At 38.9% G+C, this 23505-nt stretch overlaps 1 protein-coding gene across 1 annotated transcript in view; it reads left to right on the top strand.

The window, feature by feature from the left end:
• ADTRP (androgen dependent TFPI regulating protein) overlaps positions 1 to 22042 on the top strand; it is an 86045-nt gene extending 64003 nt beyond the window's left edge. The window contains exons 5-6 of the mRNA XM_056132533.1: positions 14276 to 14427; positions 22008 to 22042. Of these exons, the coding sequence (XP_055988508.1) occupies positions 14276 to 14427; positions 22008 to 22042 (187 nt within the window). The remainder of the gene's footprint in view (positions 1 to 14275; positions 14428 to 22007) is intronic.
• Positions 22043 to 23505: the final 1463 nt, after the last annotated feature.

The following is a 23505-nucleotide window of genomic DNA, read 5'->3' as shown; positions in this document are numbered from 1 at the left end:
TCCCTTGGCTCTTATTTTTATGGTGTGGAAGCAGGGTGGGAGATGGGAGACTAGGGGAGACTTTGCCAACGAATTATGTTTTCAAAATGCTATTTTGAAAGCTGTACTTAAAATGAGTGGCAAGACATGGGAAACAAAATAGAATGAAAGGCTATAAAATGAAAGTTAGTCAGACGTTCCTGTCATCTTTAGGAATCTCAGCTTAACTACCATGTCTTGCTCTTAGTTACAGCTTCTTCATTACTCCAGTGTTATCTCACATTCAGGTGCTTGGAACACCCTGATTGGTTCAGACCTCAGGACTTCAGCTTCCAAAGAATTCCAATAATCCAGTGCATGTTCACACTTGTTTATATTGAATCCGCCCTGAGCATTGCTCTCCCACACATACTGTAAGGTCATAAGACCTACTGTTCAAAGGCCAGCATCTCTGCCTGGATCCACTGAGGTTTATAAGGGTAGCCTCCCAGCCCACAACTAGCAAAACAACAATGCTATTTCCCTTTAGCCCCCTATATTGATAGAAGTAGAAAGATGCTACTGACGCAGACAACAGCCTTATCTGGCCTACAATGCATTACTATCAAACCAAACATCTACCAACACTTTCGGTGTCTCTATTGTGTATAAGTTGTTACATGGTCAGGGCAAGGGTCAACAGATAAGTCATTATAGTCCAATACATATGGGATGTCTTTTTGAAGGCATTTGGCAACAAGTTCTTATGAAACAAGAGAAATGATTCTTTTCTTGGGAGATGGGAGGATGGGGAGAAGGGAGCCACATCCTTGTTCTATGCTAAGGGATCACTCCCAACTGAGCTCAAGGGATTATATGAAATGCTGGGGACCAAAGTGGGGCCACCCACTTGCAAGGCAAACACCTTACCTGCTGTATTCTCTCTCCAGCCACCGATTCCTTTATTCTATACTATTCTAACACTCAGGTGGAGTCCCACAGAAAAGTTGTCAGATGTAATGCATCTTTTAATTCATGCACCCATTTACACATAGATACTAAAGCATAGTTACTACTGGATATATTTTTTTAAAAAAAACTGCCAGAAAGGTCTTCTAAGCATTGCTTTGTGATCAGCCATGTCACCAAGACCCTCTTTCTCCTGATGTTGCATTGTAGTAAAACATCTTACTAGAGAGCCACTGTTAATCTTTTCTGAAAGATAAACTTCTTTTATAAATAACCAGATGCACTGTAATGTTTTAAATCTGAGATTATAGTGAGGATCAGAATCCCAGTCTGATTTTTCACACTAGACACCCACCATAGCCCTCATGTAAGTTAATCTAAAAAGATGTTGCATATTTCCCCTTTTTGGGATCCAGCCCAGCCAGGATGCAGATTGAAGAGCACTGGAGGATAGATGTCTAGGAGAAGAAATGGTTATCTATACTTCCCATTCCTCTTGTCCAAACTTCAGTTCCTTCTCAGCCAAAATGCTATTAGAGAAATCAGGCATTTCTCTAACAGCCTGAATAGGATTGCCTGAAGAGGATTAAATCAGGAAGGGAAGGACAAATCTAAAACACATTGTAGAAGTAACAGAATAGGTTTTGTAGATTAATTGGTACGTAGGTGGCAAATGAAAGGGAAAATCAAGGATAAGTCTAAGAATTTTTACTTAGCAGACTGGCAAGATGGTGATTCCATTAATAGATGTAGAGAAGTTGTGAAAGAAATAGTTTTGGGTGTAAGTAAAAAAGTTGAAAAATCTCATATCTGGGCTCCATTCCCAAAACTATGGTTTGATTGCTCAGGACACATCTGAGCCAAGGTTGAAAATGACTTGCCTTGTAAACTTCCCTTTGGGAATTCAGACCTGAATTTTTCAAGAAAGATTGGACTTCGAAGATTATGGGATTGCTCCCTGTAGGATGAGATTGTGAGAGGCAAGGATGGGGTGGGGGTGTGGGGGAGAGTCTTCCATTAACTTGTGGGATTAATAGAAATTGTTCTTGTCTTCTGTAATTAGAGGCAAAAAAGAAACATACTCTCCTCTTCCACACACACACACACACACACACACACACACACACACACACACACATTTATGTATGAAATCATCATGAGAACCTTGGAGCAGAGGTTCCATTTATTCTACTAACTTTGCTGAACGAGAACGACATGTATGATGTTTAACTCTTTAAGAATTATATTCTGAAGTACATAATTTCCCAAACCCCACAAAACTCATACTAGTCTACTGATCTCTAACCTGTAGATTTCTATTTCCATACCTTGGTACAACAAAAACAGAAAATTCATGATAATCATTTAGGACTAAAAAGTTTAGGATGAAGAAAAACTATAAAATATACAAGTGTTCTACCACTTTTTGGTTTATTTTTTATTTTTACTTTTTGTGCATGGATGATGAAGTGCTATGTCACCTGCATGCAAGGAATAGCTTTATTGATAAATTACATCCCTAGCTTGTCTACTCTGACTTACTTAGATTCACACTCCAGATAACTTCAAAAGGTCATTAATCTTAGAATCCTTTACCTCTTAGAATTAGTAATGAAGGTAGCATCAGATTAACTAAAATTTGTGAGACTACTATATATATTTCCCAGTTTTAGAGATTGCAGTATTGGTAGGTTAAGCAATTAATAACTGTCTATAGCAACTGCATACAGGGGAACCAAAGTTTTGGGACTTCATATAAACAGATATGCATTCAAAATTTTAAGAATATGCTGTACCCCAGTGCTTGGGTGGGCATAAGAGTTAGTCAAATTAGCACCTTCCTTCCTTCCTTCCTTCCTTCCTTCCTTCCTTCCTTCCTCCTTTTTCCTTATTTTTAAGCAATACCTTACTGATTCTCCTTTGTTAAATGACTTCAGTCTTGGTTGGTACTCTCTCTTTCTCTCTCTCTCTCTCTCTCTCTCTCTCTCTCTATATATATATATATATATATAATATATATTTCTTACTGTCAGTTAACCCCTCTGTAACTCTTTGCACTTTTTCTTTTTCTTTGAAAGCACAGGTTTTGTAACCTCACCTCAAGAACTCTTCTATACAAACCGTACACTCAGGAAACAAAACTGAAGTGAATAAACAGAAACTTCCCGGGTATCTAGGGAATGTTATTTTCATGGACTATAAGTGTGTACAAGAACTAGGAAGGACTAATTTTAACTATATAGCACTGTAGTGCACTGTCCTCCCATTGTTCATCGATTTGCTCAAGCGGGCACCAGTAAAGTCTCCATTGTGAGACTTGTCGTTACTGTTCTTGGCATATCGAATGCGTCATGGGTAGCTTGCCAGACTTTGCCTTGGAGGTGGGAAACTCTCAGTAGCTTGCCGGGATCTCCCAGGGGAATGGAGGAATTGAACCCAGGTTGGCCACATGCAAGGCAAATGCCTTCCCGCTGTGCTATTGCTCCAGCTCTTCAAGTATATAAACAGATTTATTAAAATCTGTTTTTTTTATAAAAGCAACTCCGTTGTTCATCGATTTGCTCGAGCGGGCCCAGTAACGTCTCCATTGGAGACTTTGTTGTTACTGTGTTTGGCATATCGAATACGTCATGGGGAGCTTGCCAGGCTCTGCCATGCTGGCGAGATACTCTCGGTAGCTTGCCAGGCTCTCCGAGAGGGGCGGAGGAATCGAACTCGGGTCGGCCATGTTGGCTGTGTGCAAGGCAAACACCCTACCGCTGTGCTAACCCATTTAGAGTTATATTCACTTCTTGTCTTTAGACTCAAATGCCTATGCCTTGCTGAACGGGGTTATCTATTTTCTGTCCTTTACCCCATCTCTATCCTGTCCTGAGAAGCAGAGTGCAGGAAAAAAATACTGTCAAAATTACTCTAAGATGGACCAAGGAGGAACACACTTCACAGAGTTGCTGTAAATTATTTTTTGTTTTCAATCTAATAAAGTTTTGTTTACATAAGAGTAACTTCTAGGTAAGTTTGGGAGAACATGCCAAGACAGAAATCAAGTAACACCCCCCCCACACACACACACACATACATAGATAAGTCTAAGAGTGCTGCCTCTTTTTAAAATGTGCTTATTGTAAGATAAATGTAATATAAATTTTGCCATCTAGACAATAAAAATATTTAGTTTAGCACAGCGGGTAGGGCGTTCGCCTTACAAGTGGCCAACATGGCCAACCCGAGTTCGATTCCTCTGCCCCTCTCGGAGAGCCTGGCAAGCTACCGAGAGTATTCGATATGCCAGACACAGTAACAACAAAGTCTCCAATGAAGACTTTACTGGGCCCGCTCGAGCAAATCGACGATCAATGGGAGGGCCTTTACCTTTATTTAGTTTAATGACATTAAAATTTTACAGTGCTGTTGTCTCACCATCATTGATTCAGAACTTTCCTGCCTAAACTGAAATTCTGTATCCCTTCCGTACTTCCCTCCTCAGACCCTGAAACCACTATCCTAACTTGTGTTTCTATGAATTTAATGATCTAAATGGATAACACAATATGCAGGGGTTTTGTAAGTGGCTTGTTTATTTTTACATAATATTATCAAGGGTCATTCCATTTGTAAATATATTTCAGACCGTCATTCCTTTTTAAGACTGAATAATAATAGTTTGCTTTAATTTGTGTGTGTGTGTGTGTGTGTGTGTGTGTGGTGTGTGTGTGTTGGATCCACAAAGGGCTGTGCTCAGGGCTTACTCATAGGGATTACTTCTTAGAGGGCTTGGGAGACGATATGGAGTGCTGGGAATTGAACAGTATTCAATTAAGTACAGGACAAGTACCTAACAAGTACCTCTGTCCTATTTCTCCAGTCCCCATAATAGTTCATTTAAAAAACTCATTTATCTGTAGATAGATGTTTGGATTGCCTTTATAGTTTGTCAATTGTGGCTAAAACTATTATGAACATGGGCATATAAAGATCTCTTTGAGGCCTTATTTTTTATTCCTTGGGTATATACCCAGAAGCAGAATTGCCAAATTATGAGAATATTTTTCTCTTTTTAAAAAATTTATTTTTTAATTGATTACAACGAGATACACGGTTACAAAGTTGTGTATGATTGGGTTTTAGTCAAATAATGTTCCAAAACCCAATTACCATTGTACATTTCCCACCATCAATATCCCCAGTTTTGGGGCTGGAGCAATAGCACAATGGGTAGGGCATTTGCCTTGCACGTGGCCAACCCAGGTTCGATTCCCAACATCCCATATGGTTCCCCGAGCACCACCAGGAGTGATTCCTGAATATCACTGGATGTTACCCCAAAAGAAAAAAACTCTCCAGCTTCCCTCCCAACCCCACCTTCTGCCTGCCTCTATGGCAGACACTTCTCTCTCTCTCTCTCTCTCTCTCTCTCTCTCTCTCTCTCTCTCTCATTACACGTGCCTTCTCCATATATACATATATATACATATATATGTATCTATGTATACTTGTGTATGTATATTCTTTTGGGCATTATGGTTTGCAATATAGATACTGAAAGGTTATCAGATATATCCCTTTACCTACTTTCAACACTCAATTCCTATCCAAAATGATCACTTCAACTATTATTCTCATACTGGTCCCTTGTCTATCCTGACTGCCCTTTGCCCTGCACCCCAGACACTCTTGTGGCAAGTTTCCAACCATTTACCAGTCCTCTTGGCCCCTGTTTTTCTCTGATCTGAATATTAGTCTCATACTATATATTATTTTTTATATCCCAAAAATGAATGCAGTTATTCTATAGCTGTCCCTCTCCTTCTGACTCATTTCACTCAGCATGGTACTCTCCTTGTCCATCCACTTATAAGCAAATTTTATGACTTCATTTTTTCCTGGTGGCTATGCAGTATTCCATAGTGTAGATGTACCGTAGTTTCTTTATCCCACGGTCTGTTGTTCTTGGGCACAAGTTGTTTCCAGATTCTGGCTATTGTGAATAGTGAAGCAATGAACATAGAAGTGCAAATAACATTTCTGCTGTGTACTTTTGAGCCCGCAGGGCATATTCCCAGAAGTGGTGTTTCTGGGTCAAATAGAAGCTCAATTTCTAGTTTTGTGAGGAATAACCAACCATTTTCTTTTTGAATCAGTCGATATTCTCATGAACAATGAATAAGAATCCCTATCTCCCAGTATCTGCACTGATTGTATTTGTTCTTTTAGATGTGTACCAATCTCTGTGTTGTGAGATGATACGATATCTCATTGTTGTTTTGAGTTTCATCTCCCTAATGATAGTGATGTAGACCAGTTATTCATGTGTCTTTTGTCCATTTGAATTTCTTCTTTGAGGAATTTTTTATTCATTTCTTTTCCCCAGTTGGATGCTTTTTTCTTGCAAAGAAATATCAGTGCCTTACATACCTTTGATATTTCCTTTTATCAGAAGAGTATTGTGTAAGTAATTTTTCCATCCTGTGGGCTGTCTTTGCAATTTAGTCACCATTTCTTTTGAGGTGCAGAAGCTTCTTGTTCTAATGTAGTCCCATTTCTTGATTTTTCTTCCACTAGCTTGGTCAGTGGTGTTTCACCTTTAGATTCAATGTCATAGGGGGTTTTGCTTATTTTTCTTCCATGTGCCTTATGGACTCAGGTCTGATGTTGAGATATTTAATCTATTTTAATTTGACTTTTGTACAAGGAGTTAGAAAGAGGTCTGAGTTCATTTTTTACATGTAGCTGCCCAGTTTTCCCAGCACCAGTTGTTGAAGAGGCTTTCCTTGCTTCACTTCATATTTCCCATTCCTTTATCAAAGACTAAGTGATCATAAATTTGAGAGTCTGTCAGGATAATTCAACTCTATTCCTTTGGTCTGTGTGTCTGTCTTTATTCAAATACCATGCTATTTTAATTACTGCTGCTTTGTAGCAGAGTTTGAAGTTGGGGAGAGTAATATCATCCATCTACTTTTTTCCCAAGGATTGCTTTGGATATTCTTGGGGGTTTATTGTTTCATATGAATTCCAGAACTGTTTAGTCTATTTCTTTGAAAAATGTCATGGATATCCTTATAGGGACTGAATTGAATATACATTATTCTTTGAGAAATATTGTCATTTTGACAATGTTAATTTTCTCAATCCATAAGCAGGGGATGATCTCTATTTCCTCATGTTCTCTTTTACTTCTTGGAGTAGCATTTTGTAGTTTTCTTATACAGGTCCTTAACCTCCTTAATTAAGCTAATACTGAAGTTCTGGATTTTCTGAAGCGCAATTGTGAACAGGAATTTTTTTTATATCACTTTCTTCTCTTTCATGATTTGTATATAGGAAAGTCATGAACTTCTAGGTATTAATTTTGCAACTGCCACCCTAATATACAAATCTATTGTGTCTAGAAGTCGTTTGTGTAGTCTTTAGGATTTTCTAAATGTTGTGTCATGTCATCTGAAAATAGTGAAAGAGCATGACTTCATCGTTTCCTATCTGAATGCCTTTGATATTTTTTCTTGCCTTATTACTATGGCAAGTTCTTCCAGTACTACAATGATTAGAAGTGGCGAGAGTGGAAACTTTGTCTTACACCTGATCTTAGAATGAAGGTTTTTAATCTTTCCCCATTGAGGATAATGCTTACTCTGGGCTTCTGGTAGGTGTTTTTGACTATACCAAGGAAAGTTCTTTTAACTTCCATTTTGTTCAGTTTTTATCATGAATGGGTGCTGGATCTTGTCAAATGCTTTCTCTGTATCTATTAATATGATCATATGGTTTTTATTTTTTATTTTATTGATATGGTGTGTTATGTTAACTGAATTATGAATGTTAAACCATCCTTGGATCCCCAGATTGAAACCAATTTTTTCATGGTATATGATCTTTTTAATGAGTTGTTGGATTTTTTATAGTATTTTGTTGAGGATGTTTGCATCTATGTTCCTCAGGGGTATTGGTCTGTAATTCTGCTTTTTGTGGTGTGTTTGTTTGCTTTTCATATCAGGGTATATGTATTTAATAGAAACTGGGTGTTTTTGTTTCTTCAATTTACTGGGAAAGCCTGAAAAGTATTGGCAGTAGGTAATCTTTAGAGATTTGGAATAATTTATTAGAGAATCCATCTGGGCTTAGGCTTTTGTTTTGGAGACGACTTTTGACTAATGTTTCAATTTCCTCATAGTGATAGGTCTGTTCAGGTACAGGTATTTTAGATCTTCTTGGTTAAACCTTGGGAGGTTATGAGAATTCAGGAATTTATCTAATTCTTCTAGGTTCTCTTGTTTAATGCATAAAGTTTCTCAAAGTAATCTGATGATCTTTTGAATTTCTGGGGTTTCTGTTGTGATGACCCCCTTTCATTTTTGATTCACTTTATTTGGGTTCTCTCTCTCTCTCTCTCTCTCTCTCTCTCTCTCTCTCTCTCTCTCTCTCTCCCCACTCCCTCCCTGAGTCTTACTAGTGGTTTATCAATCTTATTTATTTTTTCAAAGAACCAGCTCTTGGTTATTGATCTTTTAGATTGTTTTTGGAATTCCATCTCATTAATTTATGCTCTACATTTTACTATTTCCTTTAGCACTGTCCTCCCATTGTCCATTGATTTTGCTCCAGCGGGCCCGGTAACGTCTCCATTTTGAGACTTCTTGTTACTGTGTTTGGCATATTGAACATGTGATGGGTAGCTTGCCAGGCTTTGCCATGCAGGCGAGATACTATTTCCTTATTCCTGCTTAATTTGGGCTCCTTTAACCACATGAAGTTATTTATGTAGTCCCTTCCTTCCTTCCTGATGAATGTTAGCACAGCTATAAGACTTCCTCTTGCAACTGCTTTTTTCTGTGTCTCACAAGTTCTTATAGCTTGTCCTCATTCTTATTTGTTTTCAGGAATCCTTTAATTTCTTCTTTGATTTCCTCTCTAACCCACTGATTGTTCAGAAGTGAGCTGTTTAATTTCCAGGTGTTTGATTTAATTTTACATTTTCTGTGTGTGATTAACTTCTATTTTAAGTGCATCATGGTCTGAAAAGATTGTCAATGCCATTTCTATCTCCTTGATTTTATGGGCGTATGTTTTGTGGCTCAGCATGTGGTCTATCTTGAAGAATGTCCCATGTATACTGGAGAAGAATGTGTATTCGACTTTTTGGTGATAAAAAGCCCTTACATACTTATATATCTACTAGCCCTCTCTCTTCCATTTCTTTCTTCAAGTAGTTCCTTGCTGAGTTTTAGTTTTGTTAATCTATCAAGAGATGACAAGGCAGTGGTAAAGTCTCCAATTACCATTGTGATGCTGCCAATATTGTCCTTGAAGTCTATTAGCAATTGTTTTAAATATTTTGGTAGCCTCTCATTGGTGTGTATATTTTTAGGAGTGCAAACATATCATTTCTTCCTTATGTACATATCCTTTGATTATTAAGAAATAGACTTCACTCACCCTTCTAACCTTTTTCAGTCTGAAATCTATGTCATCAGATACTAGTATGGACAACCCGGCCTTTTTGAAGGAGTTGTTTGCTTGAAGAATTGTTTTCCAGCTTTTTAAGTCTGTGTTTGTTCTGGTATTTAAATGTGTTCCTTGTAGGCAGCAGAATGTTGGATTCCAGTTTTTTAAATCCATTTTACTACTCTGTGCCTCTTAATTGTTGCATTTACTCCACTGACATTGAGAGAGATTATTGTCATGCGGTTTTGTGTTTGTGGGGGTTGTTTTGCCTTACAGTAGCCCCTTTAGTCTTTCTCTTAAAGTTTGTTTTAAGTCTATGAAGTTCCTGAGCTGCTGCTTATCCATGAAGTTGTGTGTCATTCCTTCAAACCTGAATGAGAGTCTAGCCAGGTAAAATATTCTTGGTAAGGCCTTCATTTCATTAAGTTTTTTTTTAAACTATATCTCACAAAGTCCTCAGGCCTGAAAAGTTTCATACGATAGGTCTGCTATAAATAATGGATGCTGCTTTGTGTGTAATTTCCTTTTTCGATCTTGCTCCTTTCAATATTGTATCTCTGTAGGATAACATTGGTTTATCTCTGCCTCAAGGAGCTTAGGTTTATTGGGTTATACCCCATCACGGTGCTCCCAAAGAACTCCCATTTCCTCAGTATCAATCTTTAACTTCTCTGTGTTCTGATTTCTCTATCTGTTATTCACTCATTTTCCCTAACCAGAATATGTAATTTGTAAGGTTAGATCTTTCTAAGGACCCTGAATTTAGTATTTATAAGTGAAATATTGCTTTTCTTCTTTCCTTATGTCCTTTGTATAGTTTACTTTAGAGCAATGTCCTTTTTGTATAGACACAGGAATACAGTTAATGCTATGCTTTTATAATGGGAGTTAATTGACTCTGGATAATATTTACTTCTGGGCATCTGTCATTCTTACTTGACTGAAGCCTCAGTTGCCCTTAATTCTTAGTACCCCAAAAGCCGGGTCCCACAAAGGGATTGAATGGACCCAGGGCAAGCTGTAAGCTACCTTATCATCAAATCAGGACAGGCCAAATGCCATAAAATTTATAATAAGTTAAGAGCATGGTCGTGGACGAATTCTGTCATGATCCAAGGAGAAGTGACTGGACAAGGACCCTGCTATGGTTAGGAAGGACTAATCTGGCCCAAAGACTGTAGTCTGCGGTTTATAGTGAGATGTCCCCAGGAGAGCCACCATAAAGCTTAATATATCTCTTACAGTGTCCATACCAAGTGACTAGAAATATTATTAAGAAGTAAATCTAAGATGATTGTTTATGAACTAAGGAAAGAAGAATTATGTCCTTAGATGAAATTCTGTCCTTGAGGAGGAGATCTTTGTCTTAGAAGAACTTCCCCAGATGGAAGGGCTTTCATATGTTGATTGTGCTACCTCACCTAGGTGTAATTATTTCCCCATCCTTTTGGGTTGGGCTCTAGACTAAGGCTGCTAGACTGGGCACAGCGAGAGGAACATGGGGACAGTAGGAGATGGGAATGAGGCAAAGTGTGAAACTGGAATGGAGCACTCAGTGAGATTGAAATGGGTGCACGGGGAGAATGGAATAAACAGCAGGAAGGAGATTGTAATAAACTGCAACTGATCACCAACCAGCCTGGAGGTCCTGTTCCCTCCTTCATGAGTCTGTTGGCTGTGGCTGCATGTCGGAGTGGGGAAGAGGCTCATGGCCACCAAGTGCACATGGTGGGAGAGAGTCCATACTATTAATTTTGTGAATACACATATCTCTATAATATATGTCATTCTGATTAGGATATGTCTTGGAGTCTTTTTATTAGGGTCTTTTATAGCTGATAACCTTTGGCTTCTTGGATCTAGATGCTGCATTCTCCAGCTCTGGGAACTTCTCATCAATGATGTCTTTAGCTGTAACTACCTCACTGGCGGGCTGGAGCGATAGCACAGTGGTAGGGCGTTTGCCTTGCACGCAGCCAACATGGCTGACTTCGAGTTCGATTCCTCCGCCCCTCTTGGAGAGCCCGGCAAGCTACCGAGAGTATCTCGTCCACATGGCAGAGCCTGACAAGCTACCCGTGACGTACTCGATATGCCAAACACTGTAACAACAAGTCTCATGATGGAGACATTACTGGGCCCACTCGAGCAAATCGATGAACAATGGGAGGACCGTGACCGTGACCTCACTGGTGCTGTCTTTCTATCCCTCTGGGACTCTGATGACTCTTATGTTGTATCTCTTGAATTCATCTCATAGTTCTTTTGCCAACCATTGAGCTATTTTGTTGTTGTCTGAACAGGCAGCTCATCTTCTGCAGTTCATCTTCAAGCTCACTGATTCTATTGACTGTTGTCATTCTACTGTTGAGAGTACCCATTGAGTTTTTAATTTCATCCAACGAATTTTTTGTCAATGACACTTCTGTTTGTAATTTTCTTATTTCTGCTCTCATTTTCTCCTGCATTTGATTGACTGCCTGCTCCACTGTTTCTTTAAACTAATTGAACCTCCTCACCATTTAATTTCTGAATTTTTTCTCAGAGAGATTTTGTATCTAAGTATTTTTGTTGAGGCTTCAAGACTCCTATCTTCACTCCTGGTGGTGGAGTTCTGAGCTGTTTTCCCATAGTGCCTGTCGGAGTCTGGAGGTGATGATCTATTCTTCCCCTTCTAGGATATTCCCTTCCATTTTGCTGTTATTGTGTAATTATGTGGAGCCCTTTTGGAAATCATTCTTATGGGCTATATGAGGGAATATAATTGGCAGCCACATCAGAGGTCACCTGCTGGGGAAGCCATGCCTTTCACCGTTCTAACCTGTGGGCAGGGCATTAGCAGAGTTCCATGTGCTTGAATCCCACATCGTTGTCTCCTAGGAACACTCACTCTGGGTCCACTCTGCCACTGCTACTGCTGCCACCACTGTTTTATGAGTCAATTATATTTTTAATATTTCAAGGAACTGCCATATTGTTTAGCACGGTAGCTTTACCACTTAATCACGATCACAATCATCCTGTTGTTCGTCGATTGCCTCGAGCAGGCACCAGTAACGTCTCCTTTGCCCAAGCCCTGAGATTTTAAAACGTGCCATATTCAAGGCTCTTTCAGGGTTAGGAGAATGAGACCCATCATTGTTACTGGTATTTGGCATATTGGGTACACCACGGGGAGTTTGCCAGACTGCCGTGTGGGCAGGTTACATTCGGTAGCCTGCCAGGTTGTCCAAAGTAAGAATGAGAAAATAAGATGACCCCTGCCCACTGGAAGATGGAGGATCTGGGTGGAGGATGCTCAACCCCGATTCAAGCAGGCTTGGAGATCTCAGCCTCGGGACCCACATGCCTTTGCTCCTCTGCCGGTGCCTTCATGCATGTGGAGAGTGGTCTCAGCATGGTTGTGGCTGGTTCTGGAGGTCTTCAGCTGCCGGGGCTCTGCTTGGGGTGGGGAGGGAAACTCAACCTGCCCCCCTCCTAGGGGCCCCAGCGAGAACAGCCAGGTGCAGGGGCAGGAGACTCTTAAATTTACATTAAAATAATAATCTCAAGATTGTTTTCTGTTTTTGGTGAAGAGGCCTTCCAAGCAGTTCTCAAGAGCAGTCAGGCTGTTAAGTATTAATGATAGCCCAGGACTCCAGCCAGCAATTACATAAAAAAATTAATATTTCTACCAACAGTGCAAAACTTTCCTATTTTTTCTATATCCCCTTTAACGCTTTTTAAAAATATTGTAGAACACACTAAAATATTGTGAAATGCTATCTTCTAATTTTTATTTGTATTTCCCTGATTAATGGCATTAATGACATTATTCTTTGGAGAAATGTCTGTTCAAATTCTAGGTTTTGGAACATTCAAGATCACACTTGGCTTTCTGAAAGCCTAATTAAATGTATAATTTCATTGTTCTGTCTTAACTCTTTTGACAGCCTGGGATATCCGAATTTGCATGTTGTTCCTGAACCATAACCTAGCCCACCTAATTGTTACGGGAGATGAGCAACTTCAAAAACTGGTTGCTGAGAAGGCTCCCACTGTGCCATTCCTCCAAGGAAAGCTTTTAAATTCATTAAATTGTTATAATGTGTAAGCACTATTCTGTGTAATTTTTATGCATTAACTCCCCTAATCTTTACAATAGCCTTGTAAGGTGTATGCCATTTGCACCTCTGCTTTGTAAAGTGAGGGCAGGGGACCAGAAAAGTTGAATAAATTACTCAAGGTAATGTGTGTAGCTGATAAATGACAGGATTAGTGTGAATCATAGACATCTAGTTTCAGATTTTGTATTCTTAACCAGTTATAGACTGTAACTAGTATATGCCTTCCCCACATCAGAGCAACAATGCTTCTTCTCAGCCTTCTGCCCTCGGTGGACTTGAATAATTAACAAACTAACATTTGACTTATGTTATAGAAAAGCTAACCCCACTTATCTGGCTGAGAGCTAACAAGTAGACTGCATATTAACAGGTTAAATTACTATGTCCAACAAGTTATACCTCTCAGGAAAACAATCATATTCTCACACTTTTCTTTTTCTAATGAGTTTTGTATTCTCCTGTAATCTTTGACTAACATTGAATTTTAGTCATGGTCACGGTCCTCCCTTTGTTCATCGATTTTCTCGAGCGGGCCCAGTAACATCTCCATTGTGAGACTTTGTTGTTACTGTGTTTGGCAGGATTCATTAAAATTGTCAACCTAGTTTATGAAAACAAATCTCACTAATATCTATTTACCCAAAAATGACTGACTTCTATAGTTGTGTGGTATATCTTCCCTGTTGACAAATGTCCCATGGTTTCTTTTCATCTGCCTAGAATTCAGAACTCCACTGTACTGAGTTGAAAATGCTCCCCTTTCTGTTTTCCTAATAATTGTGACTTTTCATTTTCTGCAGGATTACCTGGCTCTACTCTAAAACAGGTACATGGGTGTATCCTGTGTTTTCCAAACTCAGCCCACTGAGTATTGCAGCCTTCTTCTTTCTCAGCTACATCTTTATCATTGGAATCTACGTATTTGGAGAGACACTCAACTTCTGGAAATGGGGTCAGTTTGTTTCCTTTTTATCTACAGAAATACTCTTTCTTAGGATCACTCACTTTATACTAGAAAGAGAAGGAAAAACAAATTCAAAGGCAAAGACAGTGATGCTTAATGTCTTTGTCTAAAGAACCCAGATTCTGCTTACCAACATAGGCAAAGGAGAAGCTAGGGAATGTTTACACTTCTCGTGGACCACATCACATCCAACCTACATCCCTCATGGTAGTTAACAACTCATAAGTTAACTGCAATACTGAAAAAAACTCTTTATCAGAGAACTTAGCACCCAAAGAGTAAAATGTCTTCATTTTCAGCATGAGAACAGGGGCTTATGAGACTGGAGAGATAGTACAGTGGATAGATTGGGAATTTGCTTCCACGCAGCTGGTCTAGACTAGATTCCTGGAACTCCATATGAGCCCCAGCAGAAGTGATCTCTGAGTTCAGAGCCAGGAGTAAGCCCTTACCACTGTTGGTTGTGCCTTGTCCCCCCAAAAACAAATGGACAAAAGATAGTAAGGGCTCGGGGTCTTCTTCTCTTGAGGCTTAAGAAATAATAAATAATAATAATAACTGATTATGAAAGGGATGAATCATAACTCATAGTGCAAACTGTTGAAATGTCAAGGCTTTATTTTTGAGGGGCTTGAGTCTAGACGATCCCCTTAACTCTTCTAACTTTTAGATGAGTTCCTGTTCCTCTTCTATTAGGATGCTTCTCGCTGTTTATTAAAACATTTATCAGGTAAAAATATCATCTTGTACTTGAGATTAGAATTCTCACTTAGGGACTTGGGTAATGGGAATATGTCAGAAAGCAGAGGGAATTTGATTTTCTAATTATAGGTAAGTAGAACCTTTTTTTCCATAAGAACAAAAAAACAACAATCTGATCTTGGTTTATTCTAAAATGGAAGATTTTATTCTTCTCCTTCCACCGTTCACTGCTCCCACCCCCAGGATACTGTTTTGTTGGAAAAGCAACTACAAAAAATTTAGGTTGGAAAAATGCATGATTTTCCCCTAATCTAAGTAGAAGTGCAGGAACTCTACCCTAATTTTGATAGAAGGAAAATAAGAGTCACATACAGTCCCCCACATCACACACCCACATGTCATTCTGTTCTATCAAAATAGAAATGGCAGAAGTGGCATCTTCTACCCAATCTATGAACTGGTGTGAAAACATAAGCCCGTGTATGCAAAAAAATATGACAGTTTCAGAAGGTTCAGTACAAGAATGTGTCTTTCTGAGAGGAGACAGAGACCCTAGAGAAATAAAACTGCAATTGGTTTTGTGTGTATATGAGTGCTTGCACACAGGATTCTTAATCTTGGAAAATTTAACTGGTCACAAAAATCTCAAAAACAATCTTCTTGAAAAGAAGACATTCAAAATATAAAATACTAAAGGTTACCCCAAAAATCAGGATTCTAAATCACAGGAAATCATCCAGGAAGAAAAAAGTGTTGACAACTCAGATATGGTAATATCTAATTCTAACTGTTTTTTCCTCCTTGATGTTCTGGATAAAGATTTTTAGTAACTTCTTCAAGTATTTTTTTAACAAAGATAAGTAGGAAAGAAGAAACTAATAACACTGGAAATTTGGAATAAATAAGATATGAAAAAGAAACTCAATTACTTAGATTTTAGAGAACAGTAAGTTTTTTTTTAATCAAGTGTTTCATTTAATATTGTCTTTTTGTTTGGTGGGATTTTTTGACTTTTTTGGCTTTTTGGGTGACATCCAGCGATTCACAGGGGTCGCTCCTGGGGTTACTCCTGGTTTTGCACTCAGAAATTACTACTAGTGGTGCTCAGGGGACCATATGGGGTGCTGGGAATCCAATCTGGGTCGGCCTTGTGCAAAGCAAACACCCTGTCCACTACACTATCATTCCAGTCCCCCATTTAATATTGTTGAGGGTCACTGTTTTCAAGAAAAATCCCAGCTAATAAGCCTAAATGCTAGTACTATATCCAATTTTTCGCTAGAATTGTATCTCACTGGACAACTAGGTCAATATCAACATATAAGTCCTCACATTATATGTAGGTTAATGATCATGTGACAATACACAAGAGGGAGATACTGTAGTAGTATATGTCTCTCCTCTCTATACTTAAAACAGAAAGGAGTGAAAAAGTTCTATGATAGCAGAAAAGGATGATAAACATATTTTTGAACAGTTATTACAAATGGTTGGATAAGAATGAAGAGAGAAACCACCAAAGTTTCAGTGGAAGTGAATACTTTTAAATTGCCTAAAACTAATCAGATCTATCTATGTGAACAGATTTGTTCATTTCTTATTCTGCATAATACATTTTGAGCCTTTACCCAATTTATAGATGAAAACACAAGCCCTCGGAATTACATATAGAGTCTTTATGAGCCAGTATCTGCCTTGGGTCTTGAACTTCATCCAAATGTGTGCCCCAATACCACCAAACCTTTGATTTTCACATACATTGATCTTGCTTCACACATTCATTCATTCATAAAGCCCATGCATTAACCTTGTCTCATGGGCTTCTGTCTCTCATATTCTTTAGTCTCCTACAACTACTCTTACATTACATCTATTCTTCAACTCTTATCCTAAATATAATCTCTGTTCCTTTGTTTTTACACCTGACTTTGCACTTCTTATGGATTAGGACCATGTATCATCCATTTTTGATTCTCCATTTTTATTAACTTACTCAATGCATCCATCAATGCAGACAGAAAGATATTCCATAGCTCTTCTCTTCGGTCTCAAGAAGATGCTTCATGCAAAGGAATTCTGGAGAGAGAGATCACAGTGTGATTCTAACAATTAGAGAATCAAGTATTTGTCAGAGTATCAGAAGCATGGTTGAGTGAGCCTTTGGTACACTTAAGGTAGCAGTATTGAGAAAAAAGAAAGATTTATGTTAGAAAAGGTAATACAAAACAGCGAGAAGAGCATTGAAATAGGAGTCAAACATTATAGCTTTGTCCCTCCCCTGGCCACGATCTAACCACAGAACCAGTGGTAATGAACTTCAATTCAGAGGATGACTAAGTAACCATTCAGCTTGCCTAGTAAAGACCTTGTTGTAACCAGCTTTGCAAGTGTGCACATGGCTCACTTTAATCTAACTCGATCAATTGTGTGATTCTTCCATCTGTGAATCCCTCTCCATAGTTCTGTGTCTATTTAAACAAGTGTTTTGACCTAGTCTATAAAACCCTAGGACTAATCCTGTATTCTTACCTCTTACATCTTTAGCTAAAAGCGAAACTCAAAGTAGTAGGTTAGTGAGGGAGTGAGAGGCAATGAGAGGAAGAATACTGTGCCAAATGGTCTGGGTTCCTACATTGGTCATGCTACATATAGTCCTGTTATACTGAACAGGAAAGTCAGTAGCTTTTCTCTTGTTATTCATATAGACTACATCAGTTCCCCCTTCTAATATACTATAAAGTCATAAATGAAGTATCAAGGGGTAATGAATTAGGTCTGGCGTATGGGGCTGGCCTATCGCTAATAATGCTAATACCATTCTCTCTCAGAAAAAAAAGTGAGTAACCTTTTCTATAAGATATTCTACTCTTAACTTCCAATTTTATGCATGAATTACCAATTTTCCCAGCTGATGATGATTAAAGTCAACAACTTCCTTTTTGAAGCAATGGGGCCTAGGTTGACAAAGATAGAACAGTTACTTATGAATCAACAGTGTGAAACAGAGATCAGGCTAATCAGAGTTAGAAATAACTGGCATCTCTCTTTCTGAAATCCCAAGACATAGTCTGGTCTGATTGAGAATCACCAGTTTAGTACTGAGTTGTCACAAAATATCAGGCCAGGCTCTTCCAATATGCGTCATTAGCATCTAGCAGTAGTTGGACTTAATCCGGACTTTACATATGATCACTCTGTATATAGCAATTCCAGGACCAGATACATAGTGCAGTTGGTAGGGCATTTGCCTTGCCAACCCAGATTCAATCCCTATAATGCCATATGGTTCCCCAAACTCTGCCAGGAGGGATCCCTGAGCACCACCAGGTGTGGAGCAAAGACAAACAAGATATAAATATTAAGATCTATTACAGACAGTTAAATCCATGTCTCTGAAAGTAAAGAACGGGGGATATTTTTTAAAGCCTCCCAGTTATTTAAGTGTATAATCAGCATTAAGAATCACTGTCCGAGGGGGATAGACCGATAGTACAGTGTATAGGGCATTTGCCTTGCACGCGACTGACCCGAGTTCAATTCCCACAGCATCCCATATGGTCCCTCCAGCACCACAAGGAGCAATCCCTGAGTGCAAAGCCAGGAGTAACCCCTGTGCATCACCAGGTGTGACCCAAAAAGCCAAAAAAAAAAAATCACTGTCAGAGAGCAGCATTCCTTACTGTGTCTTTAAATGCCTCTCAAATTATGAGACTTGTTAAAAATGTAGATTGCTTGAGTAGAGATGGAGTGATAGCTTGTGATTCTGCTTCTAATGTATTCAAGAAACACTGCAATGCAGGTCTAGGACAAGAACCTGGGTGCTGCAGGACCCTGAACTCCTTCCAACTTATTAGTATCTAAGATATTATCTTATTAATATGTAAACATTACCATCTATCTACAAACATTCTTGTCGAGGTTTGGGTTCTCCCAGGTCAACTACTGGACTGAGGGGTAGTACTGGCCACAGTTGCAGAATGCCTCTACCCATTTTTTTGTCTCCTGTTAGTGGGTAAAAACTGAAGAGACTGACAAGAGCAGTGATTGGATGTGAGATTAGGAATCAGTGTAAACTTGGAATGTGTGGGACAACCTCTGAACGTAGGTAGATGCAGAGAGCTGACCCTGTACACAAGAAGGAACTAGATCCTCAGACTTTCAGAATGGTCATTACAAAAATTATATCAGAGTTTTCTTTCTTATCCTAATGTCTTCTCATTCTCAAAGTCAGTCTACTCAGAATTAGTTCTTCTCCCACTTCTTCAGTCTTGTCCCTTGTCCATCCAGACTTTAGTAACATCTTCATCCCATTAATTTTGAATTATTATTACTCATCGGGGCTGGAGCGATAGCACAGCGGGTAGGGCGTCTGCCTTGCACGCAGCCAACATGGCCGACCCGAGTTCGATTCCTCCGCCCCTCTCGGAGAGCCCGGCAAGCTACCGAGAGTATTCGATATGCCAGACACAGTAACAACAAAGTCTCCAATGGAGACGTTACTGAGCCCGCTCAAGCAAATCGACGATCAACGGGAGGGCCTTTACTTACTTACTATTACTCATCGATGCTTAAACCTCATTGCTTTAATTCCTCATGCTCCAACTAACAGCCTTCCATCCTTATCCAAGTCAGCCCACTAAAACTAAGGTAAGGTAAGGTAAGGCCCTCCCGTTGATCGTCGATTTGCTCGAGCGGGCCCAGTAACGTCTCCATTAGAGACTTTATTGTTACTGTGTCTGGCATATCGAATACTCTCGGTAGCTTGCCGGGCTCTCCGAGAGGGGCGGAGGAATCAAACTCGGGTCGGCCATGTTGGCCGCTTGTAAGGCGAACGCCCTACCACTGCGCTATCGCTCCAGCCATAAGTATTTGAAGTTTTCATAACCAAGTTTATCAGTTTATTGGTTGTATATACGTATGTGTAAATCTTTGTGAATGCTATTTTTATTTATTCTGTGAACCTAGTAAAATACTTAGGCATAAATTACAAACAGTATGCATAGTGATATTGATTTTAAAAAATTAGTTTTTTGTGTCAGCAATAAAATTCCACAAAATGAACATTAAATGTATGTTCTGATAATAAATTTACTTTCTGATATTATTTAACAGGATAAATAAGGAATAAAAATAAATGTGGGTTGATCATAACTTCCTAATTAACCAAACTGTAATCACTGGGAAAACTTACCTTTATGAAATAACGGGTGATAACAAGCAACATTTCTCCCTAAGTTTAAAATCATTTTGTGAAATATTTTTGATAAGAAAATATAGGAGTCCTTATTTTCCAGCTCCTTATCATGATCACTATGGAAATATGGTGATAGGTAAATTTTGAAGACTCAAGCTTAAAGGCTCCTCATTTATGAATGAGGACCCTTTCCATTAGCTACAAACATATTTGAAAATATGATTTCTGTGATAATCATGCCAGGCAAAATAAAGTAATTTTTGTACCTGAAAACACAGTTGGAGAGGGTAGTTCTTTGTGTATTGGGTATATGGGACTTTCTTAATGCTTCATAGTATTGGATGTGAGAGACTCAACCAAGGAAAGGAGCACCCACTCTCCTTCAAAGTAGCTTCCCACCATCTTTACTTTGCTTGAGCTGCTTTTCTTCATATTTAGTTGCAATTTCTCAATGTGACATATTCTTAATACTTGGCTCTTGGGGGTGGAGAAATGGAATGTGGTTTGTCATTAGACGCTAGAGCCTGGGGTTAGTTAATATGTATAAAGTTTTAGGAGCCATGCCGTGGAGTAAATTTGAGAAGTTTATATTAACTGAACTCTTGACCATGAGGAAATTATGTGTTATTTAGTTTAAAAAAAAGAGCTCATTAAAGGTCCAATCTGTAAAATTCAGAAATAAGGGGATACTGTTTCTACTTAAAGATCTAACAAAAAAAAATTTAACTGGAGAAGAGATAGTTCACATCAAAATTCTTTGATAAGTGGGAGCATAATTGAAAACAGTATGAAGCCTCTAAAGCTGGATAAATTAGTAAGGGGGTAGTCTGGATTGATAGTTAGAAGGAGGCAGGAGAGGATTGCCCTTTAAATGGTTAAAAGGTATGAACACACGGATGACAGAATGGCTGTATGCTCAGGAGAGGAGTTAACAGGATATCAGTGTATTGAGAAAGCCACAGGTAATACTTTGTTATCATTTTCTAAAACCTCTGAAGGACAGTGCCAGCAAAGTAAATTTTGAAGAATATATTTAATGGTTTCTGTTTACAATATAATTAATGTTTTCTGTTTAGAGTGTGAAGCATAGAATTAGGAGCTTGAGGTCATTGTAGCAAATACCAGATCAAGACTCCTTTAAAAGGCTCTATTTTCCGGGATAAATGAGGAGCTTAGTTGAAAAAGGTTTTCAAGGCAGTATTAATTGCATTTGGCAACAACAACAGTTTCAGAATTTTCAAAATTTAATTGAAAAATTTATAATCACTGACTATGGAGATACCAATGTGTTGATTGAATAAAAATAATCCTGAATGTCTAATACTATATTTTCAGAAGCCAAAGGGAGGGAAGGGGCACCATGTGGCAAGTTGTATGACTGTCAAAGGGAGGGGCAGTAAGTTTGCTTCTTTCTCCATTAGTTGCAGTGGTGTATGGTTTGGTTTAGGTGTGGGTTTTTTGCTTTGTTTTGTTTTGGTTTTTTTTTTGGGGGGGGGGTTCGTTTGGTTGGTTTGGTTTGGTTTTGCCTCTCCTTATAGTATACCTTCTTGATTTGTGCAAAAATTTATCAACTTTCTACTGACCCAAATAATGGTTGAATGTCCACCCACACCACAGTGTGGTGGTAGGGAAACCCTGAGCCTGAGGTTTCTCTCTGTTCTTGTTTGTGCAGGTGAAGTGATACAGCCAAAGAAGAAGAGGAAGTGATTACACACCATTTTCCAAGAATTAAGAAGGAAGAAAAACATGCGTTTGAGTTTTCATTTTCTTTCTTTCTTTCTTTCTTTCTTTCTTTCTTTCTTTCTTTCTTGTAGTGGGATGGTGGAGAGAAGCATTGAACAGCACAGAAAATAGAAAGGAACAGGGGCTGATATTTGAATTCAATATGGAGATAGCTGAATCTGTGAACTCTTGGTTTCTTTGGGAAGGTTTAATGGATGTACTACAAACACCTCTCGCTCTTCAGAATTTGTAACCTTCATCTGACCTCAGTGGAGAATGGGTTACGGTCAAAGTCTAGCCAAAGACCAAAAGAGCTCATGAAGAGTTGATGGTAGAGGATATTTAGAGAAGACAGTAGTGAGGATCATCCAAACTCTTTACAGAGAAGGATGCTAATAATTTAGATAAGAAGTTACCAGTGTGAGGCCAGACACTTAATCCAAGAACCAAGATTATGTAAATAACTTGAGAAACGCAAGACCCTTTTGTAGGGAGGGCGGGGCTAATTATTGTTGAGGCAAATGCATTTAGTGTTCTCCCCCAAATTTGAATACAGAGCCTGAGCACCACATTTCTGTTTCTATCCCTAACATTTTCTTTAAAGCAGGTACGCTTCCTAAACAGTGGTCTCTGTGGAATATATAATTTATTGTCAAATCAGAACTTACTGGAAAGTCACTACAAAAAGACCCTTTTCTTCCTGTCACCCCAAATATAATATATGCCTTTTTCTCCTAGTTCTAATTCCCACTTTGCCACTTTTGAGTAATACCAACATTCTTTAAAATAAGCATTTTTTTGTGCTAGCTATTTTTAATGGATTGTTCACTGATTTCTCCCTTTGACCAAGACAGAACTAGAGATGATTTCATCTGAAGTTGACTATTTGGTATGATAAAAAAATTTTTTAGGGTAAAGAGAAAATATTATGCAACATATTGGGAAATCCGTTCCTCTGTGAGAAGATATTCTGAGCAGGCATAAACATTGAATATAGTAACAATGGGGCTGGAGCGATAGCACAGCGGTAGGGCGTTTGCCTTGCACGCAGCCAACATGGCCAACCCGAGTTCGATTCCTCCGCCCATCTCGGAGAGCCCGGCAAGCTACCGAGAGTATTTCACCCGCACGGCAGAGCCTGGCAAGCTCCCCGTGACGTATTCGATATGCCAGACACAGTAACAACAAAGTCTCCAATGGAGACGTTACTGGGCCAGCTCGAGCAAATCGACGAACAACGGGAGGGCCTTTACCTTTTTACCTTTACCTATAGTAACAATGTTATAATATATTATACTCTGTGATCAGAGAGATAGTACAGCAGGTAGGGTACTTGCCTTGCACACAGGCATCCTATACCTAGCCTGGTTTCTATCCCTAGCACACCATATGGTTCCCCAAGTCCACTAGGAGTGATTCCTGACTTCAGATCCAGGAGTAATCTCTGA

This window comes from Sorex fumeus, unplaced genomic scaffold, assembly GCF_029834395.1.
Source record: "Sorex fumeus unplaced genomic scaffold, SorFum_2.1 ptg000094l, whole genome shotgun sequence".
Lineage (NCBI taxonomy): Eukaryota > Metazoa > Chordata > Mammalia > Eulipotyphla > Soricidae > Sorex > Sorex fumeus.
This window is presented reverse-complemented; position numbering and strand designations above follow the sequence as displayed.